At 35.6% G+C, this 27,898-nt stretch overlaps 1 protein-coding gene across 1 annotated transcript in view; it reads right to left on the minus strand.

Annotated features, from left to right (window-relative positions):
* Positions 1–27,898, minus strand: part of ZNF385D (zinc finger protein 385D) — a 162,329-nt gene that overhangs the window by 65,565 nt on the left and 68,866 nt on the right. Inside the window, exon 3 of the mRNA XM_023528175.1 lies at positions 17,353–17,515. Within this exon, the coding sequence (XP_023383943.1) occupies positions 17,353–17,515 (163 nt within the window). The remainder of the gene's footprint in view (positions 1–17,352; positions 17,516–27,898) is intronic.

Consider the following 27,898-nt stretch of genomic DNA (forward strand, 5'->3'; position numbering starts at 1 on the left):
GGCAATAAAGAGACACCACATTATTGTGAAGGCCAAGCTATACTAAATACTGGAGCTGATCTATAGAAAACACTGAACTTGTCCTCAACTGCCAGTTGGTGGTGACAAATATTCACTTGGCATCACTGATTCCCACCTTTGTGGCATATCAAAGATCTGGGAATGCCTTGGCACTCTTCTGGCCATAGCACCATTTCTGATCTTGCTAGCTATCAGCTTCCTCTCAGGATTTCCTGACATCTTTTAATCCCTCCCACCTTCTTTACCCATTTGTGCAGACCACAGAAGATTAGTCTCAAAATTACACAAAAATTTAATAATTATAACAACAATAATGACAATAATAAATAGTAATAGTGATCTTTCTAACCATTTCATAGAACCAACTATGTCCCAGTCATTATGACAGGTGTCTTAACTGCATTACTAATCATCCTCATTATAATTTATTATTTGAGAGATGAAGAAAATTAAATGGTATTGCAGAGATTAGAAACCTGGAGTCTCATTCCAAACCTCATCTACTTTTCCTCAAATCATCCCTTGCCTTTAACCCACCCTCAACACAAACACATGTGTTGTGTTGTTCTTTTTGCAGGTACCTTTAGGCATACGTCATAGCATTTCGATTTGGGTTTAATCTATAAAACAAGGCTGAAAGCTCTTTGATAGCAGTGAGTTATCATAGGTTTTAAAACACTTAATGTGACACGGAATCCTGTTTTAGGCATTGAGTGGCTACCGACTTTCATAGCTGCCAATTTAGAGGCTGTCTCTCTCTGGAAACTGACTTAGCAGAGAGATTAAAAGAATTTATCTAGAGAGTCACAAATCCATTCAATGACCAGCTGAGTGGAAGGGATGCTCAGTGATTAATGAGGCTAATCTGACTGGTGGTCAAAATTTGACCATGCATACATATGAGCACCCAACTTGAGATGAGGTGTCACTGTATGCCTTAATTTATAGCTCTATATGAAGAAATGGAGCCCAGTGTCATAAATGCAAGTACAAGCCTTTCAGACACACACATTTCAGAAACACACATTTGACAATGATACCTGATAAAAGCTCCCATCAGTTATGCCACAGCCTCCTGTCCTGATTACAAAGTACTTGCTGTCCCTTTCTCTGAACATGATGACATGTTATCAAAAGATGATAAATGTCCTCACAAACAGGTGGGCTAAAAAATGCTTGCAATATTTCCCTGTGGTTTTGCAACAACAAACATCTTGACTGAATTTCCTATCTGCTGGGGAATAAAAAAGCAAAAGGCTTTAACTATCAGGAAAGCTCCAACAAAAAGAGATAGAAATCAGAGGATCAGGATGTTGGAATAGACATTACACTACTCTAGTACAACCACAATCCAGAGCTGGAACTTGCTCTGAAACATTCTTAACAACTAGTCACACAGCCTGTACCAGAATTCCTCCATAGTTGGGAAAATATCTGGAGTGCTCTATTTGATAGAAAATTCTTTTGTTCATTCATTCATTCTCCCATTCGTTCATTCGTTCATTCATTTGATGACTACATTATGCTTTTTTTTTTTTAATGAGAAGAGACTATGCAAGGCACTAGGAAAATAGCCATGAACAAGACACACGTATTTTTGCTCTTAAGGAACTTCTAGTCTTCTGGAGGTAGCAAACAAAACTGTACAAGAAATAAATTATTTACAAATGTAGTGGAGAGTCCATATGTGATATCAAAAATAAGTTCTTTTTTATATTGAACCTAGTGAGTTCCTCTGTATTTCTCACCAATTAGTCCTGGTTGTATACTTTCACACCGTATAGAACAAGGCTTTTTTCATTCTTCTACATGTTAACACACCAGATATTTGAAGACAGCTAGCATTTCACCTTCAAAACTTCTTTAGGACAAATGCCTCCAGAATTTTAAAAATAATTTCATGTTTAACAAAATGTCATTGCCCTTAATCACCATGCTGGTCCTACATGTTAGGTTTTTTCTCTGTCAACACAGTGTTTCACAATCTACCACATCTGTTCATAATCACATTTAGTATAATTAATTATATGGCCCAAATATAAATGCAAGAGGGGCTTGAAAATGGAGGAGAATATATGGATATTTAGTGAGCACTATCTCTACTGCAAATTCCAAATCTCACCTAACATCATGATAGTACATCTAACAACAGTATTATCTTTCTTTATTAATCCTATAGCTTTACTATATTACTTCCAAATGTATCACACACACACACACTATAATATGTATATACATAACATTAATATGGCAATAGAATGGAGATATTTTGTTTGAGGAAAGAGAATTAAATAATATGCTTACTGAAAATATAACACATAGAGCTGGATCACAACCTTGCATCACAGAGGCACCATGCCTACCGCTCAGGATCAGTGCCTAAGGAGACAGATTTGCTGGATTCTGATCCTGGTTCCATCATTACTAGCTTAACACCTGTGACTCCGGGCAAGTACTTAACCTCTCTGTTCTATAGTATCTTCACTCACCAAATAAGATCAAAACCTTTGCCAAGGTGCTGTGCAAATTAAATAAGTCAATCTCTGTAAAATATGAGAGGGCTTGACTCATAGTGTTATAGAAGTATACGCTACTGTTATTATTACGATTAAATGTGCAAGGAAAATGCAATTTTTTCATTTGCTAAAACCCAGTCAGTCTTCCTTAAGAGCTTCCACCATGCTAAGCTGGAAGTGGGCAGGAGGATGTATTTTCACAATGAGCTTATGTATCAACATCATCACGATTTTTCCAGGCTGAATAGTTTCTTTTGGATTTTTTTTTTTTTAACGCAATGGCACAGAGATAAAATCTATGTCTCTTCTTCTTCCCTTCTATTAACTTCAGGAGGATTACAATTGTTCATAACATTTGTTCTAATCTTCCTGGCAGTCAAGGCAAAAAGAAAAGCACAACTTTCATTATGAAAGAGGAAGAAACATGCCAGTTCCACAAAGAATTAATATCAATTTAGCTTTTCTGGTGCCTGCATGAATCTCCATATCTAAAATAGAATCTTTTACCATACTATGACCAAGGAAAAACTTGTAATCTTGTTCAACTGCATCTGACTCTGTAGAAGAACTGAAATGCATTTCTCCGATTAACTTGGTTCTCAACCTTCTGTCCATCCAATGTCACAGCTCTGTAGAAACAGGACAGAAATTATATTAAGGAGCTTGCAGTTGGAACAGACTTGGGCCCAGTGGGCAGTTTGCTGCTTAAGTCTTGACTATTTTCTTAGGCCAGGGGTTTTAGAGTATGAATAAATCCAGCTCCCTGGAAGGTAAGTTTCAGCATTTATTTGTTTAATCTCTCCAAGCAGTCCAAAAGCATTATCTGAAGGTAGAACTTAGAATTGGATTTCTAGTCCCAGAGGACATTGCTGCTGCTGCTAGAGTCAGCCTAACGCCCTAGCATTTAACAAGCACATTTGCAGTTAGAGCCTATTAATAAACTGATGAAAGCTCACCAGTTAAAAGCTGAAGAACGCTAGTTAATACACTCTTTTGCTTTTAATGGACTGAAACCTGTTAAAACACTGCTAAATAATAAGGTACATTTTTCTTGCAGTTGATAGAGGGACAAGAACACACACACACACACACACACACACAGATTAATTTCAATAGGCTCTATACCAGAAGCAGCTAGAATGGAGCAAAACTGAGTCTACAGGGTCCAAGGAGCCTCACAGAAAGGCTGGAGATAAAACTCGAGACGTTTTACTCAGACAGAACTCTATGATTACATTATCAACTTTTCCTGGGGCTATTAAACCAGTGGAGCGAAAAATAGGCACATTTGGTTCACAGACAAAGAGATCTGGGTACAGCGGAGAGAAGACTGAAACGGAACAACAGATGTCTCAGGGCTCTCGTATCAAGGTGCATGCTCGGAAGGGCTCTTCCGGGGCCCTAATGCAGAAAACGGCTTATTGAGCGCAAAAATGAGAGAAGTTAAGGGATGGAGTTTTAAAGACTTTCCTTATTTTTAAGTTCCCAGATGGGCTGTTTCATCTATTTTGGGATTCATGATGTCAAACCAACCAGTCGATGCAGCCATTTCAGTGAGATTTTTGCTTCTGTGACACCTGTCGGAATTCAGCTTCACAGTCAACACTTGATTCTCATTCTAGCTAGAAACATGTCTCTCTCTGCTCCACCCTCTGCTATGGGTTGTCCTTGACACGCAGTGGGTTTCAGACCTCCAGAAGATTTTGCAGCTCCTGGTAGGGTCAGAATGTGGCCCCAGTGTCAAGGGCACCTCACTTGTCTGGTTGTAAAGGCCTCTTTCTGATTTCTTCCCTTATTTGTATGAATAGGGACATCCGTTCATCTTTTATAGATACAGCATTTCTAAAATTCTTTTGCTTCAATGCATGGCTCTAGCATTTTGAATCTTATAACAACCCGGATTTACCTCCTGCTTGCCTTAGCTACCATGATCAATGTGTCCTTATTACTGTCCCAATTTCTCCCTTGCTTTCCAAATCTTTTTGTTCTGCCTTTTCTATTGCTGTTCTATTGCTGCTGTTAACAGACTAGACTAGACTAGAATACCACCAGGGCAGATTTTATTTTACAAAGATGACCATAGCAATAGTTCCCAATGCATGTGACCATTTTACATGGTGACTCTGACACTCTGTCATCGTTGGGTGGAATTTAGGCCCTCTACCCTTGCGCCTGTGTCAACCAACATAATATGGTGGAATGATATTATGACTTTACAGACTATGTTATAAAAGGAAATGAAGCTTCGACTTGGCTGTCTTTTTGAAACCCAGATGCCATGCTGTGAGAAGCCCAGGACATAGAGAGGCCACCAGTAGGGGCTCTAGCAGCCGGTCCTGCGGATGGTCCAGTCAACAGGCAACATATACAGCCTGACACGTGAGTGGGGAAGGCGTCAAGATGACTCCAGCATAAGCTGCCATTTCCTTGTAACTACACAGAAGATAGCCCCCCTCCACCCTCACTCAAAAGAATACCCCTTATTAAATCTCAGAATCATGAGAGATATCAATAACATAATACTGCTAAGATACTAATAGTCTTGAGCGATATTAAGATAAATTGTTGTTGTATTTTTCCACTCCGACATCTGTAGTGGTTTGTTTTGAGTACACAGAGAATGGGGGAAAAACAAATGAAATAGCTGAATGTATGGAGGCCTCTAGACCAAGTATTCACAAAGTATGGCCCTTGAGTCAAATCTAATCTGCTTCATGTTTTGGTAAATAACGATTTATTGAAATACAGCTCATTCGTTTACATATGCCAATGGCTACTTTCACGTGACAGTGTCAGAGTTACGTAGTTGTGACAGATGATATGATCTACAAAGGTTAAAATATTTAATACCTGGCTCCCTCACTGAAAAATTTTTCTGAACCATGATCTAGACAAATGGCTGATTTGTCTTTTCCTTTTTTTTTTTTTAACTTTTGACGGTGGATATTTACCATTTGCCATCTAATATACTAAAAGTTTTGTTTTAATTTTCACACTAAAGTAAAGCTACACATACTCACTCATGCATGTGAGTAAAGCTTTCATTAAACTGAAATACAGCACAGATTCTAAATAACCATATATGTGATTTTTGTAATGCTAATGTGGAATTGAGTATGCGCCGAGGTACCCAAAAGCAAATATGCTCATCGATTAACCAGGGATTGTGACGCATTATAGTAAATGTTTTGTTTTTCTTTCTGGAATAAGAAGATAGCTGACATAACATACTTGCGTCTTGAGAGTACCATGTTAAGTGAAGTAAGTTAGAAGGAAAAGGACAAGAACCACATAATTTCACTCGTATGTGGGCTATAAAACAGAAAGCAACAAGTGAACAAACAAACAAACACTCATAGGCGCAGACAGTATGGCAGTTACCAGAAGGGAAGAGGGGTGTGGGTAGGATGAAGAGGGTAAAGAGGGTCAAATATATGGTGACAGAAGGAGACTAGACTTTGAGTGGGGAGCCCACAAGGCAGTATACATATGATATCGTACAGAATTATATAACTGAAACTTATATACCAATGTTATTAACCAATGTTACCCTAAAAATTTAATAAAAAAAAAGACAGCTGAGAAAACCAAAAACTCCTTACTGTTCAGAATTCTACATTGAGTGGGATTTGGATGAAGATAAAACAAAGCCTTTGTCTGGTTTTTAAGTCAAGACAAACATCTTAAAAAGAAAACAAAAAAACAAAAAAACTCAACGGCATTAACCTGATGACAAAGTACCTGCAAATTGAGCAGACTTACTTTATAGATTCTAAACGTGTTCTGTATGAAAAATAACTTTGTCAATCAAGTCCTGCTTGACTTCTTTCCTTCATTATTGTTTGCATTATAAAAAATTAAATTTCTGCAGGATACAACTTAGGAAAACCATCTCACCCTCTTCAATTAATTGCACGTTTGATGGAAGATGTTACCTTTATCCTTTTGAATAAAGAGAACAATAGCAGACGGAAATAGTCAATGGTTTGAGAGCCATGACAAGTAAATTATTCTACCACTGTTCCAAACATAGCTATTAGATTAGTGGTTTTCAACACAAAGATACATAATCTGGTTAGAATCTTGAATTACTTTGAAGAAAGAAATTGCTTTTCACCTACTGATTTAAAAACCTTTTTAAGATCTACTCATCTTTCAAGGTGATATGTAATTCCCTCCTTCCTAGGACACAAAAGTTAATATACATGAGTATCCGGAAATAACTAAAAGGCAGATACTACATCACAAATATATTTTTCAATAATATTTGGCAAATGAGTGCTATATAAACTGTTTCTACTAATAGGGAGATAACTATGATTTCTGTCCCATTTTGATAGTCTTCCGTAAAGCAATTTTTTTTAAAATGGGGATTTCAATACTTAGAAATAATTCTTTACACATTAAAAAAATTCTGTATGAGGATAAAACATGATAATCTATATACCATCTTGAAATTTTAAAAACTATATAAATAAAAAGCACACTGTTTTTCCTGTGTAGGAAATTAACCAACTTTATAGGGAAAAAACAATTTATGACCTTAGACTCTAAACTATATTAGCTTATTTTTAAATGTCACTATATCCTGATCTAAAATGTCTTACTAACAAAGGAGAAAACTTGCATTTATGGGCCCTGAACCAATCCTTTCTAGGTTACTGGATTTTCAATTACCAAAATTACTGCACTAAATATTGCCTTAGTTACCTGAAAGAATTAAAGCCCTTTTCCAAAGTGGAAATTCCTAGGAGACCTTACACGTCCCGCAGACCTTAATCTCTTCCAATGTAGGTAACCCTGTAACTTTATTTGATAATTTTGTATACTCATTTAGAAAAATTAACATTTAAAGGTCAAAAAAAGCAGATTTTTTTTTGTCCTTTGTATTTAAGACCTCAGTTTTATTCTTCCAGAGAATTCTGTCATTGTCTAGACAGTATTACAAAATCAACATACATAGAAAAACTATGGTTGAAATGGCTTCACGTGCAACCCTATATTATCTGGTACAAATTTTACATAGAAAGATCAAAGACGTTCCTTTTCAGTACACATGATGTTTTTCTGTCTGGCAAAATAATAAAAATAACAGCGTGGTTTTCATTAACAAAATGTAGCCTAGCAAAATGCTTTGGCCCTTAACCTTATTTTCTCTTACCAGCTTCCATGCAGGTGAAAACCACAATAAAGACATGAGGAGCATAAATGTGGGCAGACACACACATTGAAATCTTTTAACAGGTCCAAGTATGCAAAAGCAACTATTTACAGCAGCATCCTGTAAATAAGAGGAACTATCTGAATAATCCAACAACATGTTGATATCAGTTAGTAATCAAAACTGGGGCTAGTGCTAACAAGGATTCTGGGAGGATTAAACAATTTTCTGCCTAAGAGGAGACAGGGAGGCAAAAGGCCCTGGGAGGAATCAGAACTCGGTTCAAATCCTAACTCTGCCTCTTACAAATTTGTTGACCTCAGATAAGTTATTTAACTCAAAACCTGCTTTCTTTATCTGCAAATTAAGAATGTCTACTTCCAATTGCTAGGACTGCCATGACTTTCAATCCTCTAGCACAGAATTTCTAAACTACTTCATTATAGCCTTTTGTTCCCTGTCTCTCCTACTAAAGTGAGTCGCTAGAGGACAGGAGCCATATCTAAAGACAAGCAATTACTGAGTTCTCACTAATGTTTAAAAAAACTACTTTATCCAAGGAGTTATTTTAGGGATTACATACCCCTGACATTAAGCTTAGAGCCCATGTTGATTAATAATCTCTGTATCTGCTTCTACCGCTCTCGTATGAAGAGATCATTCTACCTGCTCTACACTTTCATGGCACCATATCTGCTATTTTCTCCTGACAAACCATTACCTACCCAGGCTTGCATTTTGGGTTTATTTCTTGTTTTCCCAATCTTGTGGGTAGAATTCTGCATCTTAATTTTCATCTCTGCAGTACCTTATATATTACAAAAATACTTGTAGAAGAATGAGTGGGTGTGGGCTGACAAAAGAATAAATAAATAACCTAGAGTTCATGAGTTAGACTCAAATCTCTGACCATTTCAGACAAGGATAAAAATGGTTTTCTTATCCACACGCTCTTCTACTTCCTGAGCAGCATGAAAAAAAAGGATTACTTTTCTTCCCTGGTTTTACTTAATTCTACTAGAGAGCTGGCAGAGAAACAGAAAACTGGACAAAAAATAAAATAAAGTCCAAATGGGTATCATTACTGCTACATATTCTGCATCTTGACCTTCGCCTTGGAGTTTGGCCAGGCACCAACTGTTAGTCTGAGGGCGACTGATTTGAGCAATCACATAAGTGTAAAATGTTGTCAACTGCCCCCAAACTGAGTCATAACAAAAGCAAACTAGAGCACTGGCTGAGCACTGGCCAAGCGGCACAGACTCTACCCCATGGAGTTAAATATGCTCCCTGACCTCAAATTTAACCCGACACCAATGTCATAACTTGAAGTTAGTACACAGTCAATCTGACTCAACGGAGCTTTTAAAAATGTTCTTAACACTCATTAGAAACTGAAGTAGCACAGTAATTTAATGACAAATCTGAATGCAATTATGATAATTAAAATAGCAATTTAATTTTATGCTGTCTTTGGAAAATGCTCAACCCAAAGGTTGCACATTCAAATTCTGAGTTACGCTGGTTGATGTCTTTGATCTGTCTTATAAAGTAGTTAAATATATTAGAGTTCAGCAAAACTTATTGACTATATGTATTCAAATAATTACTATGTATTTTAGAGTATGCTAGTTGTTATTGTTAAAATAATTTTTAGGATGATCTTCCATAGAGTAAAAGTAATATATCACTGTTAAATGATAGTTTTAATATAAAACTTATACTTGCTGGGATAAAGACATATAAGATAAAGGTGTACATGCCATCAAGGAAGTGGAAATTTGCTGGGGTTGACAAGTAGGTGCTAGTACAGAGCTTACACAGAAGCCTGGAAATAGGAATCACTCAGGCAAAAGAGCGTGAATGTATTTGTACGTTTGTGTCAATCCGTTCATGTGTACCCTGGCACACAACATGTGCGTCTTGTGTATCAGTACATGATACATGAGATGGGGTGAAGTATAAGGAAGGGTTTTGCCAAGTAAAAGAATGTGGACACCTTGCTCTCAATCCTCAAGTGATTTTTGTCGGGCTACAGTTAAGGAGAGATGTGGATGCCTGCCAGAAATGGTAGATTACAAAAGAGTTCTGATGCCATGTTTAAGAGTTTGGAATTCATAGAACACAAATGCGATTGTAATTCTTAATTTAAATGTCTGTTTCAGTTTGAGTTTTGCCAAAAATTCAGTAGAAGTTTATGTCTCTTGGTTGTAAGAAATGTGTTTTTAACATGTTTCGTTTCACACTTCATGTCTCTTACTATTAGATAGCAAACCCTTCACTTTTCCACTTTGGAGACAAAGTTCTTTAATGGTACACAAATTTTTATAGGTTCTCATTTCACATTCTGTCATATTTGATTATTGTTCTACTTTTTGTTATAGTTAAGATTCTACCTTTAAGAATTATTTTGCAATTGAAATATTTTATCATTATGTAAGTTTATGTCTACTCAATTCATAAGAATGACGTTAAAACAGGAGAAAAAAACACTCCTCCAGAAATTAAAAAAAAATGTACAAACACACACATAGGCACAGATGTTTCTAGAAGTATAGCATCTGTAGACAAAGCCACTGGGAATTTATTTTAATTTTTAAAATTCATCCAGATGTCTAGTATTTCACAGATACTAGTTAGATATTTAGCTTATTTATTTTATAGATTTGATATTTATGGTAAAGAAAGACGATCGCATACACAGTGTATACACAAGCACGTGCATGCATACGCACACATACACAAGTAAAAGATCCTGTTGTTTTAGACAATATCATAAAATTATATACAAGCATATCATTTTAGTCTTAATTCCTCTCTTATCTTGAACGCCATATACCAGCACCCACACAAAGCTCTATGACAGTTTCCTTAAGAAGTTTATGTCCTTACTACATAACCCATTCATTTTGTCGAGGAAGGCAACTCTTCTTGTCCACATGAAGAATTCACTGTGAAATTCTTTTGCGATTCAAGAAGAGAAGTCATATGTAATGAATCTAGGTCAAATGTTTATCAGACTGATGGAACCAGCAAAATAACTTTCATTTGATTTCCTCAGACACAAAAAGAATGGGATAAAGTATTGTTTTTGTTATTTCACATCACCCATAATATATACAATTTGTCATCACTGATTCGCATACGAAGATCCTGGAACCACAATATTCAAATGAGCTTTAGGTGTTTTCTTTTCCCTCTTCTCTTTTTTAATCTCTCTAGATATCTGCTACCAGGACACTCTGCTGGCACTTTTCACGTATCTTGAGAAGAGAACACTTGATAAAGTCTCTTTCTTTGACCAATCTGAAGCAAGTCATGAACCAGTGCTAAGAAAAGAAAAAGCACTTTCTTTTAAAATAAATGGTCTCACAATGGTGCTTCAACTCCTACGCCAAGGTGCTTGCAATAGGGTCCTTTATCATGGAGTAGTGATTGTCCCAGGGAGGCTTTGTTTGGGAGAATGGGTCAGAAAAGAAAGACCCCAGGAGACAGTAAAAATTCCCCTATGCCGAGAGGGGCGTTTGCACACCACTGCACCAGATCTGTAAGTGCTGATAGAAATGTGCACCCTTTCAAATGGCTTTATATTGCCTTTAAAGTACAACAAAGCTATGGATTCATAAGCCACAAAAATGTTTGTTTTTATTCCTAAAGAAAATGTACAATGCTAATTATAAAGATCTGGTGTAGTGGGATATTTCAAAGACAGAATCTTGCATATAAATAAATATGTGTATAAAATATTTATATATACTATAACTTTTATGTGTGTGTGTGTGTGTGTGTGTGTGTGTGTGTGTGTGTGTGTGTATGGGTTTCTGATGTCAAACCCAGATTGTAGTTTGTTATAATTTTAGCCTTGGGACATTAGTCTGAAGTCTATGTCAAGAGAAGCAAAATTTTCCCATTTTCCTTTTGAAAACAGAAACAAAACTAATTCCTACTTGTCCTCTGCTGAAAACTGTGTGTCTGTTTTTTAAATAACATTGGAATTGGCTTTTCCTTACAAATTATTCATCCACCACCTTTATTTCCAGATCACCATTCCAATGATTTTGCTTCTAGCTAAATAGGAAGGAAAAAACATGTGTGCCTAGCTTTGCTGGCAAGGAGCCTGATGGAAATAGCTGGCTCGAGAGGGTAACGCTCAGGAGAGAAAAGAACAGAGACTTTGTGACCTTATAAGTGACTGATTTTCCCAAAGAGGCTTTGCTTCCTAATGTATTTGTTTGCAGTCACTGGCCATCAATTTATATCAGATATATTCTTTATCTTTAGAAAAGTCTTTTTATCACTCTAAGTCCCAGAACAAATAATGTGAATTCCAATAAACATTAGAGTCAATTATTAATCCAGAGCAAATAAATGCTCCTTTGCATTCATAGACCTTCTCAACAATAGATTCAAAAGTATTTCACTCTTGCACCTTTGAGTCAAGTGAGTACAACACCTCGGGATTATAATTTTATATTTAAAAAAAGAAAAAGAGAGGTAAAAGTGTATACAAAAAATACTTAATCACAAGAGTGAAAAGTGCACATTTAAATTGTAACATATTACCTTTACCTAATGAATATATTTGCAATTCACTGACTTTGTAAAGAGAATTATGTAATAGAACCCTGGAGAAATGTTCCCAATCTTACCAATTAGATGACTAGGGTAAATCTATATACTTAATAGGCTAATTAACTCCTGATTGATAGTCACTGAAGAGGCATTAGAAATGTCAAGTGTTTTTTATCTGTGCAACCAGAGAATCTCCAAAAAACAAAGAAATTTTAGAGGTTTGACTTGATGATCTTTATGAAAATTTGCAACTCTAAAATTTGATGAGCAACATTTCAGAATTTCTTGGATTAATGAGAACCAAATACTTGCAAAGAAGTCTAAATTTTTGCTATGCTTCAATTCACGAACAAAAACACAAGTGATTACTTTAAGTTTTAAAACTACTTATTTATTATTTTTATGAAAAAGAAGAGTAAAAAATAAATAAAAGGATTATTCAAGTGTGTACTCTGAACGAACACATCATCTAGCAATAGGAGAAAGTAAAGACATAAAACTTACATTTTAAGAATCTGAAAGTTTTAAGGTTTAAGAATATGGGTTCTTATGGAAATTCATAGGCAAAGGATAAAGAGAAAAGTAATATATTTTTTAAGAAATTTAGAAAAACAGTATAAAAAACACAGATAAAAAAACAAAGTGTGTCTCTAGGAGAAAATATTACAGATGAGCAATAGAAGAAAAGTTTGGAAAGGCAGGTTGTCAAATCAAGGTCATATCAAGGAGGGACATGAGGTTCCACATAAACGTAAACTGAAGGTTTCTGAATAGGTAAGTGCTGTGATGGATAGGGTTGTCAAGGGGCAAGAATGGAGGCTAGGGCAATTGTATGGGCAGGACACAGAGCTATGAGGCCAGAGAACAGGTAGTAACTGTGTGTGAAAGAATGAAAGATGTTTTCTAGGGCTTGGAGGGGAGTGGATTCCAACAACTGAATTGATGTGCAGACTGAGATAGAAAAGGCAAAGCAACTAGAAGGTTTCAACTCTGAAATGCACAACCCAAAATAAAACTAAGTAAAGACAGAATGAAGAGAAAGTTGGGGATGATGGTCAAGATTAGCTCTATTTTTTTAAACCTGTAAATTAGAGGTACTGACAAACCATCCAAGTGAATGAGTAATAAGCCATGAAGAATCAGGTTAGCACTTAGAAGAACAATGTTAGAGATGTCAAATGTTGTTGAAACATCTAAGCACAAGTGATAGTTGAGGCTAATATACAATGTCGTGTTTAATTGCTCACTAATATCTGCTTCCCCTCCCTGGAGATTATTCTTCCTCCCCAGTTATAATCAGGCTTGACCATGGGATTTGCCAATGGCCACATGAAGAATGTTATATGTCACTTACATTAAAAAGCTTTAAAAGCCTATTGTTTCAGGACACTTTTTTTCCCTCTTCCATAGAATTGGTAATATACAGCTAGTGACTGCTTCATTAGCCTGGCTCTAGAGTTAAATTAACATGAAAACAAACAAACAAACAAACAAACAAACCTATAGTTGATATGCAGTGTGAGAAATAATTTGAAAAAAGCCACGAGAATTTAGAAATTATTTCTTACTGCAGTATAATCTAGCCTAAACTAACTGAAAGGCCATGGAAATAAAGAGTTCCCCAAAAGGGATAGTAAAGAAAGATCATAGGATGACTGACCTAGCGCAAGACTAAATCAGACAACTATGAATTTGTCATTTCATAGAAAACAAAACAAAACAAAACAACTGAGTTACATATGCCAAGTTGCTTTGAGCATAATTTCTTAATTCTTGTCATTTCTTTTTCTGTATAAAATTACCTTGCTAGATTAGATAAAATTATTCTGGCCAACTTGGACAATGTTTGCTCTATGAAATATTCTGTAATAAATAGCAATCACCATTATATGCCAACAATTTCGAGTGTTCAGAATAGTTTTTAAAATATTACTTTTGCCTGTAAATTTGTCTTTGTGTCAATTCGCCAGCCTAACATTAGATCACAAGAACTAAAATTATGCTTTTATGTTAGGGAGTATCTTTCATGCCTAGAGATAGGGAAACAAAGCTTTCTGTGAGCAGTTGGTGGTTGATCACTGAATATTATCTATTGCTCACCACTCCAGCATGCAGACTGACATAAATAATGAAAAAGAATTCCAAGATCATAAAGCTAGTGAATAAAAGCTTACCCCATGTGTCATTAAGACATATTTGTTAGCCCAAGGCAGCAATTAAAACCATTAATATATGATTTTGGAATTCAAGAGGAATTGTTTGTCACAATGCTCTTTTTATCAAGTAGATTTGTAATGAAAATTTGTTTTTAATGAGTATTCTATTTCTTGTATGTATGTTAGAGAAACTCAGGAAAACCTCTGTCAATTTTCTAATTCTCAAGTTCACACTACTTCCTGCCTTTTTCACTATTGCTGCTCAACCTTCTCTTAAGATTCTCATCTACCAAATAATTGTATATTTAGCTTTTTAAAAAGCAATATTTAAAAAATATATTTGGATTATTTTTATTAAGAATAATTTGATAAAATCAGTAAAATGTGACAATATATTTCTAATTTTATGTATGGATAAATCCATGAATCAAAAGAAAAACCTTGTTCATTAAGTAGAATGGTTAATATTTTTTTATTATTAAAAATTCATGATCTTTAATTCTAGAGTCTTAGCTCTCCTTCTGTCACCAAATATTTAACTGTTCTAGGAAACTAGCTCAGAGAACCATCTTATATTCAGGGTTGTACTCCTTCCTAATCAGCATGAAGAAGCAGGCAGTAATAAAAAAGGACCAATGATAAGTTTTAAGAAAACTCCAATTTGTCAGCATATGTGCCTCTGATTTGCTATACTGATGGGTAAAGAAACTATTGAATGACAGGAGTATTCTTGGGCTACTTCTCATAGGTAGTTTTGTGGAAATCTCAGTTTTATAGACTTTGGCTTAAAATATCTGGTGAATGTGCTAGATTTTCAACCTATGGATTTTTTTTTTTTTTTGGATGTAGGTCTCCGCAGATTAAGAGAGCAATTCTTGATACCCATCACTTCCTTCCAATTTTATAGATTTTACTATCCCTTCTGCCTTTCTAGATTTTCTTTAGCTCCAGCCTGAAGGGATGGTTCACCATTTCAATGCCATTCCAACCATTAGGTATGTTCTCGCATCTCCACTGGAGATCCATTTATTTTATATAGGTTGTTTCCCACAGTCCAATCCCCAAACTGTTCTCATTTAACTTCTAAAAGGACAGAGTCATGATGACTGCCAGCCTTTACCCTTTTGTCTCTAAGTTGAGGAATGGAAGAATGAATTCATAACCCATTTATGTAACAGAGACAATGCACGTGGGAGACTTCCTAACCCAAGTTAGCAGCTCTACCCACCATGTACAAAGCTATATTTAAATGATGTGCATCCTCAATGTAACAGGGATTTTTGCAATTTAAAGAGGAGTCAAGGTAACCCAAAAAGCCATTATTGATTAAAATGTCTAGGAGTAAAAAAGTTTGGGGGCAAGCAAAAATTTTACACCAAATACATCTATTTGTTCTCCTTACCTACTATCTTTTCGCAAATGAAAGATATTTCTTTATGGAAAGTATGGCTTTAGGGATGCAAATCTGTGCCCCAATATCTGGGAGCAAATATTGCACTCACCTGCTTCATTACTGTTCATTCCCCTACAGCTCCGCAAATAAGGCAGTGAGTTTTCAATAATAGAAAAAAGATTAACGCTTTCCCTGTAAAGTGTTACATCTAAATTAATAAAATAGCATAATGCAGGTCTTATTCTTGATACAAAAGAAGTGAACATGACAAGGGCTTCATTTTTCCTTTAGTATGTTGTGACACAAAATAGAATGAATCAGAGAATCAAAGGGGTGAGAGGAAATTCAGCCATTCAATAGACATTTTACTCAGCATCTACAGCAGGTGCCAGGGTACAAAGATGACAGATGCACTCCGCCTCAGAGAGCATATAGGGTTCTCAGGGAGGACAGCATGATGCATCTACCAATAATGCCTGGGTAAAGGATAGCAATTTTGTCTCGGGAACTTGGAGAGAACATCATTATCCCTTACAGATTCACATAGGAGTAAGTATCTCCCCAAATCCTTTGAGTAGCATATATGTGTCTAATATATGTAACCATGTGTAATAAAGTCATCATAATCTGTTCTATTTGATCACTGCAGTTTTATATTTTCATCAGTCATGGACAGAAGAGTCTTTTCTAGTTAAGACATTACCATCTCTGATGATATCAATGCTTCCTGACCATTGTCATTTGTAGGGACTGAAAAACAACCAGTGATTTTTTTCAAGGGACATCCATGAATCACACAGGACTTCCTTTCATGTAAATTTTGAGGACCAGTGTTTTTATATTTTAAAATGCCAGCTTAGGAAGACCCCATTGGCTTCCACTGCTGTGAATAAACTGGTTGTTTGTAGGAGCTATCCCAGGGGGCCATTCAGAAGCCATTATTTTACTGTGAAGACTCTGTTAAAAAGAATAATTGATATCAATAACACTTACCTGTGTGTGCGTAGAGAAGGTTACCAAGCCATAACAAACCCAGAATTACATAGCCGCTACTTAAAACACTGCAATGCTTGGGATTTATAAGAATAAGGCCTGTCAATAATGTCCTTATTTGGGTCTTCTCAATTCATTTGGCATCCTTCGCTGTGTATTCACAGTTAAATTAAATCTGCCATGCAGTTACAGGCTGGGGTGCTGCATACAAGATACCAATAATGCACACTGAAAGGTTGCACTTCTCAAAAAGGGTTTCTGGGGACATGGCTTCAAATGCCTTTATGATTGTTGTGTTCCTTTAAAACAGCCACAGGACTGCTTCAAGTGAAAAATCTGTAGTATAATTAGTGATTACCTTAATGTCTTAAGGGTATTAGAAAACTGAGGGGATACAATTATCATTACATAGAAAGATGGATCAAGCATGAATTAATGTGGCAGGAACATAAGTAAACAGACATGGGGTTAGACAAGGGAAGGAATCCCAAATGACGACGACAACAGCAACAATGACAACAACAAAGATCATCGCTTAACCTGTTTTGTCAGAGCTGGTATTGATGGTATTGGTAGTGATGGAGGTGAAGGTTGTCTTTGCGCTGTCCTTGGTAGTTACAGATTTCTGCTTATTTTTCATGGCTTCCAGTGCTTTGAGCTTCTTGGCATGTTTCGTGCCTTTGTAGTGGGCCGCAGCCTGGCTCTACAAAGGAGAACAAAATGAACCATGCAATCAGGCTCATTTCTAAACTAGCATTCTCTGTATTACTGCAAATACAGACTCCCTTTCAATAATAGGTACCATTCGAGCTAATTCTGGCCGTGGCCAAACAGTGGGATTCTATTTAGAATGATGCTAGAAAGCAATGGGGATCAAGTTCTAAAGCCTCTGGATGGAAGGAAGAAACATTCTATTGCTTCCCTTAAGAGACATGTAGCTGAACACTAACACATGAATAACATTTTCTTTGTGGCGTGGAAAAAAGTACAAATTTACACCTGGATTGCCTTTGTTCTGCCACAGAAGATGCTGGGCTCCCAGAGATTAACAAGGGCCCTAGAAAAGAACGGCTCTCCTATTCTTGGCTTGGGAAATGTGTTTTCTCTTTCTACAATGTGTCTTATTAATACAGTCCCCAAAGGGTATCTATAAGAAAAAGTTCACACATAACAAGGGAAGTGGGCACCCTGGAGACTGAGATTGAAGCTTGAGAGTTCAAAACCAAAGGCACTGCCTGAGTCCAAACGGGGTACACAGAAATCAAATTTCTGATTCTTTCTTTCTCCTTGCTTCTTATAGAGGGTAGTCTGAGAAATTATGGTAGTGACATTCTTTCAACACATAGGTCTTTCAAACCCCGATCCATTGTAAGGAGATTTCACTGTGTTTTGACTACCTAATGGGGCTAAGGCAATTCTTTTGCCTGTGCCTTCCGAGATTTTTTTAAAACAGTAAGATATATTTTCCCAAGTTTATATTTCCTTAACATTATTTTTTGGGGGTACTGTAGAGACACATTAATTGAGATAGAAAATCATCTTAAAGAAATCTGTATTTATTAATGTTGATTTATAGAGAACAAAAGCCTTTGTGGCTTGGGATGAGGCTGGGAGTGGGCAGAGAGATTCTTAAATCGAAAGGTTTTCCAGCTTAAAACATTTAAAAATGTCATCTAACAAAGAAGATATCTCAGTGGAGGATTATGCCTGTTAGACTACCCATGATTTTCCATGGCATATTTAAACTCAATGTTTCCTTTTGTCAGAAAAATAATAATCACATTGTCCTCTTCATCACAGCAACTGTGGTAGGTAAGGTGCTGCGGTATAATATCTTTTAATAAATGATAAATAAATAATCCACACCTTAATTTGCATCATTCTGATAAGTATCTTCAGAGAACTAGGTACCCTTATTGAAAGAACACTGGACAAGGAAATTATATATTAGAAACAGTTTGAACAGAGAGGACACTCATGCATCAGTTACAGTTTTCCAACAACACATAACATCAAAAGACATAGTGTGAGCCAAATGTGAAATTAAGACTTGCTATAATTAATTGAAGAACCAGTGATAGGTTGGATTGGTTTGATTCTACATGGAGAATGCTACTTTGATGGACAGAGGTGTGTCCCTTTTTATTTCCTGCCTAGTTCTCCTCTTTAATAAATCAAGTCTCTTGGCCATATCTTTTGAAGGCAATACAGTCAATTAAATCCAAATTACAGTTGGTCATCTTCTCTAAGCAGCTGGCTACATACTTTCTCTTAAAGCAAAGTTCCTCTCTTCTCTCTGTCCAGCATATTTAGAAGTGGATATTTTAGGTATAATACATATTAAAAGATAGGGTTTAAATTAACAGTGATATCTTCACTTATACCTCCAAAATATACATTTTAAAGTTTCTAGCAAATCTTAGTGGTATTTCAAACAAGACAAAATTTTGTTTGAGTACACCATGGGACCAGGTGAACATAACTATTTTGGAAATTAAGAAAAAATCCTAAAGAATCCTGCAAGTAAAGAGAATACTTATACCCCCCCAAATACTCTTTGTACAGGTACAGTTAAGCTGATGCTCCCAACAAGTGAAATGGCTCAGGGAGTCGTGGGGAGAAGGGGATGATAAAATGACCAATAGCTGGTAAGTCCCAACTGAGACACCTGATGAATTAAAAAGCAAAACAGAACAAAATAATAAGATAATGCATACTCACTTGTTAATTGAATAATAGTCCCAAAGCACCATGATAATAATTATCTTAATTAAAAATTATCTGATTAAAAAAAATACAACTAAGTCCTACAAATCTGAAAATAACCCAATGATATGACGGTCCGAAGTGCTCTGGAAAGCCCCAAACATATAGAATTTAGGGGAATGATGGAGGTGGTGAGTGTAATAGAGAAGATCAAGGTGATTATGATGGTGCAGGGTATGTGTGTTAGAGTAGAAGTGGACATATGAGTTGGAAACTGAATGTAGAGAGATAATCCTGGATACTACAAATTTTCTTTGTCATCAGCCTTTGTTTAATGTTTGTAGAATTTATTGAACTGCTCTTGGGTTGTACTAGGAGCAATTTTTCTATCTATGTACACTGACCCATAACTCTTGGTCCACCTTGACACAGGTATCTTGTATAAAGATGTGCTTCTTGTGTAAAAAAGAAAACTCAGTCAGCTCTCCTTACCCATTTTGGCCACTTCACTGGACTGGATAGATTATTTAGCCACATCTAATCTTTCTGTGACTATAAACAAAGCTGCAGCCTAAGAAAGAATCCTGCTGAGAGATTTTTAAAAGTAGCAGTTGGCCAGAGATGTCTCTTGGGGCCCCATCTGCTTTTCTGTCGGGCAGAGAGGTACTGGACATAACGTAGCACATCATATTCCCTTCAAGGTTGTTTTCTGTTATTTATTAGCCAGTCTCTGAACCGAGTTTTTCCCAGAAGCCTGGAAACTATCAGACACAAGCAAACAATTATTTTTCACGGGAATGATTTCAAGGTTAAAAAAGTGTACTACTTCATTATGGCCCATTTCAGAATTCTGCATTTTAAAACTAAAACAGAATCAGATGATCATAGTACACATAGAAGTGAGCAGAACAATAAAAATTGGGCTTTGACAACTTACTTTTAAATAATAAGTGCAGTTTGGGGGTACTGTGCAATAAAAATCACTACTATAGACTATGAAACAGCACATGACACAAAGAAATCTAACAAGTGTCATCACAGAGGCAAGTGCTGACATGAAAGATACACACACACATTCCTGGAGAAAAGAATGATGCCAGTTTAAATATCATCCTCACATCCTGGGCATCTGTAGCCAGTTAGGCTTTTCAATTGTTAAATTTTATCCTCAGTATTTCAAAATGGTTTCCAGTTTAAAAACAACTAAAGTTCCAAAGTAGATAAAAATAGCTGTTAAATGGCTAACATTTGGGAGAAGAGTTTCATACTTTTGAAACACGCATACACACACATTTATTTTACTTATCTAAGTAAGGCTTCTTTCTAAGTCACTATTATTCTGTTAAACGCCCTGGATATTTAATATTTATGTGTCACTGCATTCCTTAACATCAATACCTTGTATACTTTTATTCTATGTCTCTTTTATATAAAGGTATCTTAACGTGCTTTTCTAAATCTAGGAAGTATATTATAAACATACATACCTGGTTACCATAAACGATTAATTTTCATGCAAATGTGATTTTAAAAGGAACAAGGTGGCCTTTATTAGTTTGTGATATCATGTAATTTTATAACATATTAAATTTATTAAAACAAAATGAACATTATCCTATTAAAATGTAACATTAGGAAAAGAAAGAGTAGTTATTAAAGAAGTTGCCATCCTTTTGGGGAGGGGACAGAAGATGAGTCAGAGTAATTATTATTATTTTTTAAGGAATTATCTGACTTTAAAATTTTAGCTTATGTTATTTTTTTATAGAAAAAAAAATGAAATAACACATGATATAGTATCCAAACTCTAAAACATTAAATGTAGATTTATATTTTAAGAACTATTAAAAAAGTACTAGAGGAAAAAAAGTTTAAAATTTCGATTTATCTAAATACAGTTGTTTTTTAAGTTACGTATACTCACTCAAGTCTAAGGTCGAGGCAGTGTGTATGGGCTCAGCCATATGGATTAAGACCAAATGCATTCTAATTGGTCAGTGGCTTGTTAAATATTTTGAATATTACTTTTGTATACACCAGTAGAATATTTCCAAGTCCTTATTTTACCTTAATTCTTTTCTATCAATTCTCAGCTTAATTTAACATTCATGTAAAGCATTTGTTCTCAAAGTGTGGTCCTCAGAACAGCAGCAGCAGCAGCAGCAGCAGCAGCAGCAGCAGCAGGCAGCTTGTCAGAAATGCAAATTCTCAGCTTCCATCCTAGACATATGGAATCAGAAACTATGGAGATGGGGCTCAGCATTCTGTATTTTATAAGCTCTCCAGGTAATTCCGATGCATACTAAAATTTCAGAACCACTCATCTTAAATATTAGTGACTTTTCTCCTTCTTGAATAAATAGCCAAAGTCTAGATTTTTTTTTAAGATTAATGCAGAATCATTTGAAGACTGAGCATTTACATATGTATAAATGTGAGCAAGGTATATTACCACACCCTCCCCTCCCCAAATTATCAAAAATTTCTTTTCTTAAAAACCAATCGTAAAAAAAGAAGTAAAAAATAACGAGGATACATGTGTAATTGGGAAGCATCTATCCAAGAAGGATCAATGCAAAATAGCAAATCAACCTTGGAAACCTCTATATAATTCTAAAACCCCATATAAGTGCTTTCCAAGTCCTTGTGATTTTTTTCTTTCCAGTTTTTACCTTTTCTCTCCAAGCTAATTATTGTTGCAGCATGACCCACTGACTCCAATATTTTTACTTCTGTATTGAATGCTTTGCCATGGTCCTTTTTGTGGGGGCTGAGGGTATCCCCAGCTCTATGAAAAAATAAGCTAAGCTGAACCCTGTGTCACAATTCTTATAACTTCACTATATAACAAATATGTATCTCACTATTTTGTTTGCATGAAACTGATTTGGTGTTAGTCATGTTCAGGTTCTTTCATTATGTACTTAGGGCTTTTTTATTGAGGGAAACGTCTCGCCAGCAGGCAAATAAAAACCACTCTGGTAAGCCAAGAAGAGAGCTTTTCTGTTGCTCCACTTAACAAAATAGCTGAAGAAGAAATTTCAAGGTATAATAGTTCATTGTTTTACATTTGCCTTACTGCTGTGAATACATGCACCTTTCAAATTCTCTTACACATCGGGGGAATGATGTGATACAGATATTTTTATTCCTCAATTACATGTTCCATAAAGACTATTTAATAATTTAACTTGTGATTGTGTAGTTAACATGGAAGTAGATGACTGCATTACAAATAAAAATGAAACTTCACTGGCATTGAGTCCCAAAGAAAAAAAACATGATTCAATTAAGAGTGTTCCCTTTGAGCTCATGTGATTGATGCCTTACTTTAAATGTGTTCCTGTCCCCTGTACTCTTCAATACAGAAATGAACGGTAACAGTCACAGGAACAGAAAAATAGAAAAGAAGAAAAATAATACCACAAGAGTAACGTGATTTTTATCCACTACCACTACTAACTGAAAAAAAATTCTAAATAAACATTTTAAAGGCAAAGAAAATACCTTGTCACTTACGTGGTTGTATAAAAACAATCTCGATGGACTCATTTATCTTTTAAAAGCTTCTCAATTCATCTATGAACATCACGATTTCGAAACAATAAGTATTTAATGTTTTCAGGTATCTAATGTGAATGATAAAGTAGCACTTATTTAAGTGAGAAAAACTAATTTAATAGGTCCTTCCTGTTTTCTGTTGTGGAACTACCATTATTTTTATTTTGGGAATCCAAAAAGCTATTTCATTGACTTCTAACGGTAGGGTCCTGATTGGGGGACACCAGCTAACAGTGGGCACTGGAGCTGGTACACATCATCTGATGGAGCCAAAACAAAGACCTGACTCTGGCTAAGTTTGCTCAATATTTTTGGAAAGCTTTTTGTAAGCCAGAGAACTTGAATGAGTTTTAACTCTAGTGATGAAAGAGTTCTTGTATGAAACTGAGAGAAAGCAGAAAAAACACTTTGCCTAACTATTCAACTAATGTTCAGTATGGCCTCACAATTTCCATAGTTTAATACTTCACTCAGCATGTGATTGTCAATTACCATTTAAAAGTTCGGGTACACTTAAAAATGTTGAATCTAAGTATGTCCGAAGGTCAAGCTGTCATAGGTGTTGGTATCAGTAACAGATAAAAATGTTTTTATTTCCTGGTATAACATGCATGCTTCCTTTAAGTAACCCTCAACTTCCTCCTCCAGACAACCTACCTGTCCCACTACCCCTGCTACCAAGTCACAGTTATTTTTGTTCTCCGGTAAGAAAATTTCTTGCAATGTAGACAAATGAAGGATAGCCCTCCCTTTTATAGCACAAGAAGAAATAATTTCAAGCCTTTGTATGACTAGTTTCCTTTGCCTAGAGCACCTGAACTTGGCTGAAAGATTTCTATTCATCACATGTCACCTTCTCCATGTAGTCTTAGATATGTCGGCATTATAGCACTTATGTCATTGCCACAAGAAGGGTTAAATGTCTGCTTCTAATAGAGGGTGAATCTCTCAACAGATAAAGAACTGATGTTACTAGTCATTCTGTCCCTAGGTCCTAGTCTGGATCTCTAAATAGGTGCCTATTAAATGCACTTTGAGTTAGCTTCACATTTTGATTTTAAAATGGATGTATGCATATGGTGTCTCAATGGATTTTATATGTGAACAGGGTTCAACTTAATTCTCTGCCATTCTTTGGCACTTTGCCTTATCTGTTGAACACACTTCAGGGAATTTTTATGGCACTTAATGCTGGAAAAGCATCTGGCATAAAGACAAACTATTATTTTTTCTCTGGGAGAAGCTTATCACCAACTGCAAATTGTGCTGTTTACAGGAGCTCTCTTTGCATGAGATGTAGCAAAGGAATAATATGGAGATTGTTTCATTTTTTTAAAATTTTGATGAATAACTTACAAGTTTTTTTTTTTTTTTTTAATCTGGAAAATGTAACGAGTAATTCCGGAGATGACTCTGCATTTTAAGATTTATATAAAAGACTGAATTATTTTAAACATACATCTAGAAATTTTTAGTACTCAAAAGAATGCTATTTCTCTAACACCATTTTTTAACTCTCAAAATGCTTTCAAACAATATAGAGAAATTAACTCTGACATCATTAACCCATTTTCCTCCCTGCAAATCTGCATAATAATACATATCCTGTATTTGCTGAAGAAGAGCGCCTTCCATTAGGGAAAAATGATTAAATTATCGATTTCTCCATAAACCAACGAAGGGCTTCTTTCAGTAGGTTTGTAACATTTCTAATTTCTAATTCATAAATCTGAGAATTGTTTTAATTGTTCCCTTAATGAACTTTCAAAGATCATTTCTAAAATATGCAATTGTTAAAATATGCAATTGGGTCCACAAAATAATAATGGTTTCTATCTGGGCCAAATGTTTTGTCTTTGTTAAGCATCATAACAGTTTTCTGAAGCACTTTGGGCACACAGGGAAAAGCTGGAGAATGAGACTACAGATAACCTCAAGAACCTAGATTAGGCAGAATCCACCCTTATTCCAGTCCTTTAGCTGTTCATTCATTCACAAAGGTCTCACTGACCTGTGGCCAGATGCTACTGAAGTAATGAGGACAGAGTAGAAAACAAGTCAGACTGATAAACTAAATTTACAAATAACTCTATTAAAAATACCATAGTAAAACGGTTTGAAAAGATATAAAAAGTATTTTCAAGTCCTATTGCAAAAGGTTGTTAAACTTCATATTACATCACAAATATCTAGATAATCAGGAAGACAAAGACACCAACCATTTGAAAAACTGGCAAAGGTTTCACCTAATTCAATGAGATAAATTATGTCAAAGTACCTAAGGCTTTTGGGGATATAATAAAGACTCAAATAATGAGAATAAATGTCCATTTTTTGGTCAAAATAAAAGAACGCAAATGTTCATCTGTATAAATCAATTTGATGCCTAGGTTAGAATCCCGAATATGGACAAACACTGTGAATGAACTGTGCATTTGTGGGCTTAAGAACAAAGGAAAAGAAAATGCTTTTAAAGAAGAGAAAGAAGCTCAGCTGACTTGACACTACCTCAGAACATCCCTTTGATCAAAGAGGTCTGGAGTGAGATATTTCATGGGCAAAACCTGGAGAAATCGTCAAACTTCTCAAATAAGGGACTTAGGAAATATTTAAAAGACAGAAAAAAGCTGTTGTTGTTATTGTTGTTGTGAACTTTCACATAAGAATTGTGTTAGCAAAGAAGAGTTATAATCCCAAGAGCTTAATGTTTAGAGGAAATGTGAACAATCAGGTGCTAACAGCACAGTATCCCCCAGGAAAGCTCAGCAGTCATTAGTAGAATTTTGTCCAGATGGTTTTTTCCTGGGTGATGCTTGCAGGAAGAGTCAGTGTGTCACAACTGCAGTAAGGAGCCCCTGCTATTTCTTTATACGATGGATATTTATGTGAGGCATTTATTAAATGTTCATCTGTGCTAGATACTGTGCTGAAGGCTTTTTATGAATATTCTCACTTATTTCTTATGAAGACCTATGAGAGAATGACATGGGCATTTTATAGATGAAGAGACTGACACTCTGAAAGCTAGAACAACTAAACCACAAAAGTGAAGGCAAAACAGGGCATGTACCCAATGGAAAACCACCTTATCATGTGACTTAATAGTGGCTCGCCTTGTAGAAGACATAAGACTAAATACTGCATAGATATTAAGCTCATTAATGAGAAATGACTGATTTATGTGGTCGATAAATCACAAAATTTCATTGTATATTAGGCCTATGCTTTTCACAGTATTAGCATCATTCTATCTGAGGTTTCCCTTAGTTTAATTATTTCAATATAAGCTCCAATGAATTAATGCCGATGTTCTACACAAAGTGTGGGAAACCATGTGATGTTTGTTTATATCCCAAAATGTGAAGGCTTCAGGCATCAGAAAGTATCACTGGGCATAAGTCAACTCTTGCAGAGGGCCTCGTAGGCTAGGTTAAGAATTATGTTCTTTACTCTTTGTTCAAAGGTAAGGCCCTTTGAAGGTTTTAAGAAATACAGATACATAGATATGTTTGCATGTTTTTTATGAGGTCACTCTAGCAGGCACAAAGAGGCTAGATAAGGAGGGGAAGGGCAAAAATGGGGAAAGAGAAGAGCATTGGATTATTACTGTAGAGATCCAGACACTGAAAGCAGAGAGAGGACTACATACTTTTGATTATTATGTAAGTTAAAAATGTCAAGAACTGATGGAGAATCTTGAGGGGTGGTCTCAAAGATGCCTCACAGGGTTTTGCTTCTTGCAAATGTATGATTGGAGATTCCATTTCCTAGAATTGTTGATATTCAAAGAGGTCCAAATATTTGAGGAGAAATCATGGGTTGGGTTGGGGTATGTTGAGTTTGAGGAGTCTTTAACAGGTCTAAGTAAAATGTGGGCTATGTAATTAGCTATATGGTCTGGAGCTTAGAGGTGAATTCTAGGCTGTAGCTATATTGTGGAGCTATCAGCAACAGATGGTAACCAAAGCCACTGGGAAATGCCATTTGAAAGGCAAATAAAATATTTTTTTCCTGTTTAACCACTGAAACACAATCTTTAATCAGCTGCAACATTTGAATGAATGAACTAAAACTCCAACTGACAGTGTATGAGATAACATATTTCCAAATTCTTCACTGAGCTAAAGTATACTTCATCACTTAGCTTTTTTAAAAAGTATTTTCTTAAAGTGTTTAAAATCTTCAATTTCAGCCAGAGAATGAGTCATTCTCTTTTCATCTTCACACCAAAGTAAGTTCACTAGAAATAAAAGACCCATTTCTCTCTGCTATATAGAATATTATATCTCAGTATTTGGCCTCCAGAGGCTAGATTCATAAAAATAAAAATTCTATCACTAGAGCAGCAAAATGAGGATTGCTAAAGTCTGACTATAGAAGGCTACAATGAGGTGGCCTCCAAACCTGACAGTTGTTCCCTCAGATAAAATTGTAGTGGATGGAATTAGCCATTTACAGGAAACTTATTAAAGGGTAGGTCAAAAGCAACAAGGCAATAATCAAGGGCTGACTAAATATAAAAGAGAGCTGTGCTTAATGAATATTATTAACATGTCTGAAGTAAGACTATATTAGTTGAATAGGTTACATCCTGGCATCTAGAAAAAGGGAATTTAAAGATTAATGTCATATAGGTTTCTTTCTCTCCCCCTGATAAATATAAGAGGAAAAAAAAAAAAAAACAACTAATGCCATCTGTCTCTGTGACGACCAAAGGAGAAAGAGTTTATTTTATAAATTATATTTTTATAAATTTTATAAGTATAACATTTAAAAGTCTCAATAACTATAAAATTTAAGCACTCGGCTTCTACATGTG

Source organism: Pteropus vampyrus, unplaced genomic scaffold (assembly GCF_000151845.1).
Source record: "Pteropus vampyrus isolate Shadow unplaced genomic scaffold, Pvam_2.0 Scaffold1, whole genome shotgun sequence".
NCBI classification, from domain to species: Eukaryota; Metazoa; Chordata; class Mammalia; order Chiroptera; family Pteropodidae; genus Pteropus; species Pteropus vampyrus.